The following is an 11,613-nucleotide window of genomic DNA, read 5'->3' on the forward strand; positions in this document are numbered from 1 at the left end:
TAGATAACGCTAGCAAGCTAGTACCCGTTGTTGTCCAACTAGCTGGCTATGGTAGCAACAATTAGTAGCTAATAAAACATTGCTTGTTTATATACAAAGTCAAATAATTGTAGAAACCAACCGTGTTGTTTCAAAACATGTGTGTGATTCCCGCTACGCATGTACACAAGCAAAACACTTTATGTACGACACATTTCCGGTTGGCTATGTTTAGATTCCTAGTGAAACAAGGGGTGTAACAATAGTTCCTACACAGCAAGCAGTGCCAGTATATCCAGTCAGTATTTTCCAAATTCTTTGGGAGTACACATATGGAAAATACATAAAAGTTGGTCTTATTTCTATAATATCTGGGGTTATCATTATAGAGTTGTTATTACGGCTAAACAATGTTTTAGACCATACAGTGATATGATGTAAGTCACTCTGGATAAGAGCGTCTGCTAAATGACTAAAATGTAAATGTAAAATGATGAGAGAACATAGCATGTTAATGATTCAGGTAACCTATGATGATGAACTATCAAGTATCATTTTGCATAATTCAACTGACTTATCTCAAGGTAAAATCGCAGAGATAGACATTTATATACACTGCTCAAAAAAATAAAGGGAACACTTAAACAACACATCCTAGATCTGAATATTTCATTCAATCTTATTAAATACTTTTTTCTTTACATAGTTGAATGTGCTGACAACAAAATCACACAAAAATGATCAATGGAAATCAAATGTATCAACCCATGGAGGTCTGGATTTGGAGTCACCCTCAAAATTAAAGTGGAAAACCACACTACAGGCTGATCCAACTTTGATGTAATGTCCTTAAAACAAGTCAAAATGAGGCTCAGTAGTGTGTGTGGCCTCCACGTGCCTGTATGACCTCCCTACAACGCCTGGGCATGCTCCTGATGAGGTGGCGGATGGTCTCCTGAGGGATCTCCTCCCAGACCTGGACTAAAGTGTGGTCCTCTGTAGCTCAGCTGGTAGAGCACGGCGCTTGTAACGCCAAGGTAGTGGGTTCGATCCCCGGGACCACCCATACACAAAAATGTATGCACGCATGACTGTAAGTCGCTTTGGATAAAAGCGTCTGCTAAATGGCATATTATTATTATTATTATTATAAAGCATCCGCCAACTCCTGGACAGTCTGTGGTGCAACGTGGCGTTGGTGGATGGAGCGAGACATGATGTCCCAGATGTGCTCAATTGGATTCAGGTCTGGGGAATGGGCGGGCCAGTCCATAGCATCAATGCCTTCCTCTTGCAGGAACTGCTGACACACTCCAGCCACATGAGGTCCAGCATTGTCTTGCATTAGAAGGAACCCAGGGCCAACCGCACCAGCATATGGTCTCACAAGGGGTCTGAGGATCTCATCTCGGTACCTAATGGCAGTCAGGCTACCTCTGGCGAGCACATGGAGGGCTGTGCGGCCCCCCAAAGAAATGCCACCCCACACCATGACTGACCCACCGCCAAACCGGTCATGCTGGAGGATGTTGCAGGCAGCAGAACGTTCTCCACGGCGTCTCCAGACTCTGTCACATCTGTCACATGTGCTAAGTGTGAATCTGCTTTCATCTGTGAAGAGCACAGGGCGCCAGTGGCGAATTTGCCAATCTTGGTGTTCTCTGGCAAATGCCAAACATCCTGCACGGTGTTGGGCTGTAAGCACAACCCCCACCTGTGTACGTCGGGTCCCTCATGGAGTCTGTTTCTGACCGTTTGAGCAGACACATGCACATTTGTGGCCTGCTGGAGGTCATTTTGCAGGGCTCTGGCAGTGCTCCTCCTGCTCCTTGCACAAAGGCGGAGGTAGCGGTCCTGCTGCTGGGTTGTTGCCCTCCTACGGCCTCCTCCACGTCTCCTGATGTACTGGCCTGTCTCCTGGTAGCGCCTCCATGCTCTGGACACTATGCTGACAGACACAGCAAACCTTCTTGCCACAGCTCGCATTGATGTGCCATCCTGGATGAGCTGTACTACCTGAGCCACTTGTGTGGGTTGTAGACTCCGTCTCATGCTACCATTAGAGTGAAAGCACCGCCAGCATTCAAAAGTGACCAAAACATCAGCCAGGAAGCATAGGAACTGAGAAGTGGTCTGTGGTCACCACCTGCAAAACCAGTCCTTTATTGGGGGTGTCTTGCTAATTGCCTATAATTTCCACCTGTTGTCTATTCCATTTGCACAACAGCATGTGAAATGTATTGTCAATCAGTGTTGCTTCCTAAGTGGACAGTTTGATTTCACAGAAGTGTGATTGGCTTGGAGTTACATTGTGTTGTTTAAGTGTTCCCTTTATTTTTTTGAGCAGTGTAGTATAGACATTTATTTGTTCTAAAGATGTCACACAAACTTGGATTAAAACAGCAAAGTATGGCAGTTATGCAGATGAATAAAAAATAACTCTTAACCAATAAATAACAAGCACATTGTTATACCAAAAATGCCTTGGCTTCACATGACAATCATTTCATTTTAAACTCTGGATTTAACAAATGACAATACAAGGCACATTTTATTAAATCAATCATATTGTAATTTTGACCTTTCTGAACAGTGATGTGGGCATACTAAACTAAACTGAGAAAAGATAGATAAATAAATAATATTAGATATAGGTAAATAAAATCAGAACTATCTAATTCAAAAATGTATGCATCCACTACTGTAAATCGCTCTGGATAAAAGTGTCTGCTAAATGACTACAATGTAAATGTATCTGTTAAGACCATGTCTTATTTGTGTGTGCGTTGGTGTGTTTTTAGATGAGACGCTTGTGTGAAAGTCTTCTCACATGCTTTACACTGGAATGGCCTCTCTCCCGTGTGGGTGACATAATGTCTCTGGAGTTTGGAGGGAGTCTTGAAATCCTTAAAGCAAATTGCACACTGATATGGGCTTGACTGAGTAACCTCAACTAGATTTCTTGAGACACATTTATGGAGCTGAAGATCCCTTTCCGTTTCAAAAGATGTGATGCATGTGTCACACTGAAATGGCGTGTGAATAGTTTCACACCAGTAATGACCAAGCCTCTCATTTTGGATAACATTATGACTGTCTGCATCTGCTATGACTCGATTGGTTTGAAAATCCATCTGCATAGAATCCATGTGGTCCTCCATTTCCTGTTGCAATGAAGTCTGACCTGTAATGTCATTGCTTAGGACATGAACATTTAGATGAGTAGCAAGCTCAGATGGGGACAAGAAATGACTGTGACACTCAGTGCACCAATAGTCCTCACTTTGTCTACTCCCAGGTTCCATATTATCATCTGCTATGTCTTGTTTTGCCACAAAGCTTGGGTCTCTTGTCTGTGAAGAATGACCTAATCCCTCATCAGTGACTGAGCAGTGATCAGAACTGTCTTTGTAGGACTGTGGCATGTCTCTCAGTGTCTTTCCTTGAGCAGAGGCAAGAGTTTCATGGTCCCTAAACCTGCGGTTATCCTGGACATCACTACATGTTCTATTCTCATGTGTTCGTTGTTCATGGCTTCTCAAGTGGCATGGCTGTCTGAAAGTTTTAGTGCACAAACTGCATTTGAATGGTCTTATCCCAGTGTGTATGAGAACGTGTCTGGATAGTTTGCTTGGAGTGTCAAAGCCCTTCTGACAAATTGTGCACAGGTGTGCTTTTCTTTTAACACAGATCACTTTGTCTATAGGCCTGGAGTTGTTGCACTTGTGCACATTGTTTGGTATGGATTGTTTAGAAGTGTTGATTATGTTGTTGTCCGATTGTGCCTTTGCTTGATTATTACAGGTATCCTCACAATTGTCCTGGAATGGTCTCCATTCATTCACACCTTTCAAATGTGACGGCTCTGTTTTCATAGAACTCGCCACAGGAACTTGAACACAGACTTCAGAGTACTGAAGTTGTTGCTGCCTTCTTACTTTCATTCCATTTCCCTGTTGAGAGGCAGGTCTGAAGGGTCTCCAATTGTTGTGAGTTCGCTCGTGGACTTTGAGGTGTGTGGCCTGTCTGAATGTTTTTCCACATGCCAGGCATTGGAAGGGTCTCAAGCCAGTGTGCACAAGGTTGTGTCTTTGTAGTTTAGAGGCACATGGGAAATATTTGAAACATAGCAAACACTGGTGTTCGGTATGGCTTGTATTCCCCAAAGGGGTGGCATCAGCACCTTTCAAAGCCAATTCAGGATCTGTACTCAGGAAAGGGTCATTGTGAACTTTTCCTGCTGAAGGTTGTGCTTGATTCTTCAATGGTAAGTGGCCACTTTGATTCAGTGTTGTTTCTGGTGGCACTCGGAGAGGGAGCCGAAGCTTGGATAGGGAGGATGTTGAACACTGAAACCACTGCACTTTACTATTGCTTTCATTGTGTCCACATGTAAAAGCACTGCCTTGACCTGACTGACTCTCTGTAGGGGAGTTGAGGTGAAAGTTCCTATCAAAATTGTGCTTTTCAGGATGTATTTCCTGAAATTGGACACCCACTGGAGACCCTCTGTATTCAGTCATTCGATGTGATGGAGGTCTAGAACGATGAGCATATCTTTGCTTGCCATTTCTGGACCACAGATGAGTGCGGGAGTGGATCCTTAAATGTGTTGGCTGGCGAAACCTCTTCCCACATGTGTAGCACCCAAAGGGTCTCTGACCAGTATGGGTCAACATATGCCTCTGCAGTTTCGATGGAGAAGGGAAACTTTTAAGGCATGCGAGACACTGATGGTTCAGTAGCTGATTCTTCATTTTCTGGCTGATCTTCTTACGTTGGCTGTTGGTTTGACCAGATACCGGTGTCTCCAGGTAAGTTGACTCCTGCAGGGTGGAAACTGGAAAGTCTTTATCATCTTTTAAATTCGGCTTCCAGTGCTCTGGTTGAACAATATCGAGCTCAAAAGCTTTCGAATCATTAGGCTCTGGAGAAGTCATCCCTTTGTCTGAATTCTGGTAAGCATGTTCTGTCTTCAACACAGCATCCCTGTGATCATCAACCTGACTTGTGTTCTGAGATTCATCAATGTTCTTATGGCTGAATTGGTGCCTCTTTAGATGGGTTGAAAGACGGAAGGCTCTGCCACAGACACGGCACTGAAAGGGTCTTACTTCTTTATGTATCATGTAATGCTGCCTGCGTCTAATTGAACTGCTGAATGTCTTTGAGCAAATGCTACACTGAAAGTGACTGGTACCACTGGCATTCGGCTCCACTTTGACAGGAAGCATAGACTTTGTTTCTAACTTGTCCAGGTGCTGTGGGGCATTGACGCTTATTTCACACTGTAGCTCCATCTCTACATTTATGTTCCTAGCATCTATTCGTTTTTGTTTGGTACACACACTTTGGGGATTCAATATATTATGTGAGGCATATATGTGGGTTTTCAGGTGTGACACCTGCCTGAATGTTTTCCCGCAGTCCTCACAGGAAAAGGGCTTCTGGCCAGTGTGAGTAAGAAAATGACGCTTTAGTTTGGATGGAGAACAGAACGTTTTTGAACAGGTTGGACATTCGTGGTTCACCCTCATTCTACCTCTGGAAGAGCTCTGCTCAGACCCAAGCATGGGGATAGTCTTAAACCCAGTAGGTCTACGTTCATGTATTTGAGAGTGTATTTTCAAATGGGCCCTTAGTCTGAAGGCCTTCCCACAAATGCTACACTCAAATGGTTTTGGCTGACTGTGAACAGGTAAGTGCCTCTGAAGCTGGTGAGAGGAACTAAAACACATTAGGCAGACTGTACATGTGTGGACATCATCTGTGTGCCACGCACTGTTCTCCATTCCATCAGAGCCGATCATGTTATCTTGCAGTATTACATTTGTGAAGTAATGTCCACCTGGCAGAGTGCTTTGTTGGCTGATAAAGCAACCATTATCAGCAGGTGGGATTAGTTCAGGTTGCGGTTTGATCTCTGAGGCTGTAGTGTACATCTCTAGTTGTGTCCTCTGCATGGTCCCATCTCTTTGAAAAGACACTGTAGGCAACAGTGGGGTATCTGTAGTCAAATAATGTCCTGATTTCTCAAGAGATGGATCAAGGTTTGTAGGTACTGGTATGGGATGTGGCAAACTGTCTGTGGGTGGACTCCAATTGTGGTAATTCCCTGTGTGGGTCTCAGAGTGCTTCTTTAAATGTACAGATTGTCTAAAGGCTTTTCCACAAACCAAACAGATAAATGGCTTCTGGCCTGTATGTATGAGATAGTGTCTCTGGAGTTTAGAGGCACTCGGGAATACCTTCTTACAAACAGAGCACTGATGCATTGTTGTTGCCTTCTTCTTTCCTGTGATGTTCCACAAATGCTTGAGGATTCTCCTTCATTGAACAATCTAGGAAAAAACATCAAACCAGTTTAAATACAATGTTGATATGGGTGTATACGCATATAACAGGCTATACAATAATGTAGAACTCATTGAATCAATCTCAAAACATTGCACTGCATTCTTCAACCTATCAGCAAATCCATTAATACATCATAGCTTTCATCATGCTCTTGTAATAAAATGTCACCTGATCATTAAAACTCCTTCTATTTAACATAAAATAGGCCTAACTTGAGATGTAGTAACATTCGGAAAGCTTGATTCAAGCTAGAATGACACACTGAAGATGATAGTTAGCTAACCTTACCTAATGTTTCATTTAGCCTACCAGTTTCACCATGATAAATGCATAAAAGACTCATCAAGCACGAGTGCGACTGACTGTTATTCTCCAGAATGAGAAACACAACGTGTATGCTTTGCGGTCCAGAAAATGACGATAAATTGAAGTTACGTGATAACAGCGTTCAAAATAAACAACTGTGTCCGTCTCTCAATAATACTCGGACAGAAACAGCATCACTTATTTTAGGTTCCCACCCTACCGTCACTTCTGCTCTGACGTCTACTTAAGTGGCAGTATCTATGAGGTTTATCCGAGTAACAAACCAAAAACGTCGAAGAAATCAACCACCACACTTTGAAGGAGTTATTTGTAATAAGATTGTGGTTGGCTTAGCACACCAATGGTGACAAGAACTAATTACACAGCTTCATCTCTAGATTTATTCTTACTGCAGATTAAGATTCTATCCACAATCCAAATCTGCTACGGACTCATTGAACTGACCTAGACGCGATCAGTCATAGACACACCTGTCTACAATCTGTCAGAAATAAAGACAGTCAAAAAAAGGGGAAAAGGTATTGGAAATCCAACTATAGAAGTATATGTTTACCTCAGCCTCTACTTCGATGTCCCACATCCTGTAGTTTAATTAAAGATTAACCAATTAACCGAGTGGCTTTCTAGTTTTGAAGATGTCTGGAAGCTTACTGTTTACTGCCTGAACTCAGTCACCTTTGGATTAGATACTTGACTAAATACTTAGAGATGCAAAAATACACAAATAGACAAACTGTTAATGGAACTAAAATAGGCCCCCAGGAAGCTCAACTGAGCCGCTTATTTGGCTGCAATTCATATAATCAGCCACAAGAGGGATGCACACACCACTCAATAAACTGTTTCATCGTCAAGCTGTATAAAGGAGTACATGTCAATGATACATGTCTCATGATGGTTGCTGGTATTCACAATTGTGAATCAAAAAACACAAATAAGAACACTTAGATCAAAAAGATCCAAAACATGATAATCATATAAGTCACTGTGGATTTGAAACTAGAGGCCAGTGTCTGAAGCCCCAGAGATATCTTGACAAGGTCTCCCCCACTGTAGACCACTGCCATGGGGAGGGGAGCTGCGAAGCCAGCCTGGGTAGCCTGAAGGAGCTAACACACAGTCAAAGTCCATGTGCCTGGCCACAATGACAAGGGCCGCAGGCTGGTACACTGCACACAAAGGACAATGTTAGTCACGACAACTACTAGTTTGTATGTGCGCTCACTGCCGGTTTCTTAAGTAGAGGATGTAGATGTTTTTTTAACACACAAAGAAAGAATACAAGAAAAAATGAAAACGTCACCCTGTCTTTATTTATTTTCTGAAGGGACAGTGGTAATAACACTGAGCAGTTAGAGGCAGACAACACAGTCTGTGCTGCAGCCCTAATGTATGTGTTAGCCCATGTCCAGGGGTGTGACAACATGCTTAATGTCTCTGCTTGTGTCTGTCTGCATGTCTGGGAAATAATAGCTTTCTGTGGTGATCGACAAGTGGTTGTCTGTCTGTGTTTGGCACCAAATGTTGTGGCTGGGGCATTGTAGACTCATTCTAAAATGCTGACATTATCCCCTGTAGGCCTCCCACATTCAGATTAAAGAGTGTGTAAAACAGGATGTAGGATTGTACCAACCACAAGATTCCTACTTCGGGGTGTCTACCCAAAGATCTGCTTGGTATTTCAAAAAGGCAAAGGAATGCTTTGGACTCACAGTTCAACAAAGAAAAAGAGAAGAGTCAAAACTTCCAACATGTGTTCAGCATTTTAATAAGGAACTTATTACACATTGTTAAATTGACTGCTGCTGCTGCTGTTTTATGTATGATTTCTCCTCTGGAGTTATATTCCATCTTTGTGCCCTTGCATTTCCTTTAGGTAGACTAAACCTACATGGTTAATCTTAACATGTATTTTATTGGTGCGTTATTTTGCTCAGCCTCATAGATAATTGCTTGTTTGTTTTTTGGACCTTCAATAAAATCTTCAGGCACTGTTGGTTGCCTCTATTGTTCAATTTTTGATAAAAGCAATGAAAACAAGAGATAGATGGTTGAGATCAATAGCCCACTCTGCTCCCTCCATCACCAGCACAATGGAGAGAATATAGCCTGAGTAAAGATGCATTCCAATTGAGCTCGTCAATATGGTTCATGATCTTTGAGAACATAAATGTTCCAGGAGCAATAGTTAATAGTGTTGTTTTCTTCACACCACGCACGCACAAACACACACACTATATATAGAGAATGTGTGTACATATGCACCCACACTCTCCCGCTCTCTCTGTGTGGATGCCAGTCCTGCAGCTGTGTGTAGGCTAGGGGAACGATCCTCTCCTATTAACCAGACTGTGTTAGAATCAATGGGCAACATAAAGAGGCTTAATCTTTTCAGGTGCTTGGTTCTGATTGCCTATTGTAATAACACGTCTATGGCCGTGCCAAGCACGAGGCAGACACAAACAAAGCTTAACACCCTAAAAACAAATCAATGTATAGCTTTTCTACCACACTGGGCTTTTATTAGGGGTGTTAGATTGCTAAGCGTGAATCTATCGCTAACAGTAGAAGATCCAGGGATATATAGTAGCTCTTAGATCGTGGTCTGGGATACACTGACTGCAGCTCTCTGGTGCTGTGGCATGTGGGCTGTACTGTCCTGTACTGTCCTGTACAGTAGATCTGTCTCATAAATGCTATCTCTGTTTCAGAGTGTCAGCTGCTGGAAGCCTTGGGTGAAGGATACAGTGGATTACTAGCCTAGTGTCTTAAGTAAGCCTCCATACTCATATGTATGCAATTATACATATATGTACAGAAACATACTACATCAGTAGATTCACACACCACACATAAATAACAAATAGTAAGGCCATCAAGCAAAGGTTTGGTGTGTGTCCAGATGTAGTCTGTAATATGAGCAGTCTCTTTGAACATTCAAGTCCCTCCTCTTCTCTGGGTGGATCATGGTCCCTCCTTTAGCATTGCTCTAGAGTTGTAGCTCAGTGCAGTGGATGGGGGAGAGTGGTTTCTCTTGTCCAGATAGGTCTCACTCTCTACAGACTGAGCCAGCAGGACAGGTGGAGGACAGCAGAGTCAGGCAAGTCCAGTACTGGAGCAAAGGCCACAGATGGACTGGCCTGGCCTAGAGTGGTCCTCAAACATTCCTCAAGTCCTGGGAGAGAGATAGAGGGGGTGAAGTAGGAGGGTGAGAGGGAGGGGGGAGAGAGGGAGGGGAGAGAGAGAGATGTGAAGAGAGAAGAAGAAAAAAAGTTGTTAATATCATCCGACTTCCCCATTGAAAAGCTGTAAAGCTGCTTGTACCTCAGTATCTTAGGATCAGGCACGAGGCCCTAAGATGTCCGGCACAGAGGCTGCACTTAACCCTTCGACCAGGGAACACAGGCCCATTCACAGAATATTGACATTCTCAAATCCCCAGCAGATTGTATAGCCCCTCATTCAACTCCCTGCAGTGCAGACATATGGTCAGCAAGGGCTGGACTCTAAGCTACTGAACCCACACACCCCCTGCCCAAGACACACAGAATACACACACACAGGCATTCTAACACACAAGTATACACTCACACACACACACAATCCTTCCTACACCCAACTCCATCCCAAACCCCTAACCTACCTCTCCAACACACACTTAAACCAATGTCCAAACCCTTTCGGACAAATGAGCAGCAGCTTGTTGTGGGGGGATCCAGTGGAATAGATCCTGCACCCCCCGTCGTGTTGGGATGTAAGGAAGCTGTGTTGGGACGGTTGGCACTCAGCTTGAGTGGAGCTGAGAGATTGTTCGAGAGGGGTGGTGTGTGTGTGTGTGTGTGTGTATCTACAGACAGACAGGCAGTGGACATGTGAGAGTGTCTCTGGTGGTCTCCTTGCTGACAGCCTGTCCATTTAGCAGCAGCCCACTGGGATGATGTCGCCGCCATGTCCACTCCTGCTCCTCAGTCCCTAATTGGTCACAAGTGTTCCCCTGGCCTCGAATGGATGGCTGTCATGGGCTTGTTAGTTCCATAGATCTAACAGTGTGTTGAGTGTGTCGTGTTGTGGTCACTGGGATGTGATATGTTGTTGGGATGTGGTAGCTAAGTACATCTAGATATCAGTTGGTTGGAACCAATGGCTCAGTTGGTTGTAGTATGGTCCTTGGGACATCAGAGTCATGGGTTTGATTCCTGCGTGGGCCACATATACTGAGTTTAGAGCGTGCCAATTTGTCACTTTGGATAAAAGTAACTGCAAAATGACTATATCAAAGCTTCTCAAAGCTGTGTCACCAACTGTCAATCTGTGGTTACACTAACACTGAATTTACATTTAATACAATTAAGTTACAATCTATAGAGACTCATATATAGTGAACTATAGCCAGTTTAAATAGCAGGCCTCAGTGTAAGAGCAGAGAAGTTCTGTCACCATTATGAACTTGTGGAGGGAAATCAGGACAGAAAGGTTACCAACGCTGTTCAGTGCCATTTAATAAGCCTCATTTTCTTTCATTAGAGCACAACGCAGCACGCCAAAGACACACACACAAAGAACCCATACAGGCTAATTAGCTAATATGTGCGATGGCTTGAAATGCCCCCACTGAACACAGGGCCTTTTTCCTATTTTATGAAAAGGCCAAATATGGTTGTTATCTGAGCGTGAGGCTTCACCCTTGGATGTAGGACCCTCTGGAGATCAAGTGGAGACAACAGAGAGAGGCAGCGAGATCATATAGAGTAATGGTAACATTAGGGGAGAAGAGACAAAGCCTTCATCACACCTCTGAAACAAGGCCTGTTTCATTTCAGGACTTTTTAGTCTTTGAACTTTGAGGCAGACAGGGCCTTTGTGTGCCTGGGACCAGGGCGAGGGGTGAAGGTGATATGGAGTGACCATCCATCCGTGTGTGTGTGTGTGTGTTTGTGTGTGTACACTACG

The 11,613-nt window shown here is 43.6% G+C and overlaps 3 protein-coding genes across 4 annotated transcripts in view; all 3 read right to left on the reverse strand.

Annotated features, from left to right (window-relative positions):
* Nucleotides 1–199, reverse strand: part of aqr (aquarius intron-binding spliceosomal factor) — an 83,596-nt gene extending 83,397 nt beyond the window's left edge. The window contains exon 1 of the mRNA XM_084182598.1: nucleotides 122–199. Coding sequence (XP_084038724.1) covers nucleotides 122–161 — 40 coding nt within the window. The 5' untranslated portion in view covers nucleotides 162–199. The remainder of the gene's footprint in view (nucleotides 1–121) is intronic.
* A 1,988-nt stretch (nucleotides 200–2,187) lies between these two features.
* LOC311145825 (uncharacterized protein) lies at nucleotides 2,188–6,740 on the reverse strand. Of its 2 annotated transcripts, none has more exons than XM_084182142.1 (2): nucleotides 6,700–6,740; nucleotides 2,188–6,320 (listed from the first exon to the last, which is right to left on the reverse strand). In XM_084182142.1, the coding sequence occupies exon 2, from the start codon at nucleotides 6,252–6,254 to the stop codon at nucleotides 2,751–2,753; it is 3,504 nt and encodes a 1,167-aa protein (XP_084038268.1). In that variant the 5' UTR covers nucleotides 6,255–6,320; nucleotides 6,700–6,740; the 3' UTR covers nucleotides 2,188–2,750. The 2 variants fall into 2 exon arrangements, with proteins under 2 accessions (XP_084038268.1, XP_084038267.1); XM_084182141.1 differs by having other exon boundaries at nucleotides 6,625–6,740.
* Nucleotides 6,741–8,409: 1,669 nt separating this feature from the next.
* dph6 (diphthamine biosynthesis 6) overlaps nucleotides 8,410–11,613 on the reverse strand; it is an 85,278-nt gene continuing 82,074 nt past the window's right edge. Inside the window, exon 15 of the mRNA XM_084182599.1 lies at nucleotides 8,410–9,838. Coding sequence (XP_084038725.1) covers nucleotides 9,720–9,838 — 119 coding nt within the window. The 3' untranslated portion in view covers nucleotides 8,410–9,719. The remainder of the gene's footprint in view (nucleotides 9,839–11,613) is intronic.

Source organism: Coregonus lavaretus, assembly GCF_964263955.1.
Source record: "Coregonus lavaretus genome assembly, chromosome: 18".
NCBI lineage: Eukaryota > Metazoa > Chordata > Actinopteri > Salmoniformes > Salmonidae > Coregonus > Coregonus lavaretus.

What these genes read in the sequence shown, in the direction of transcription:
- LOC311145825 (XM_084182142.1), bottom strand. Translation starts at nt 6,254, where the DNA reads ATGCATCAGTGCTCTGTTTGTAAGAAGGTATTCCCGAGTGCCTCTAAA.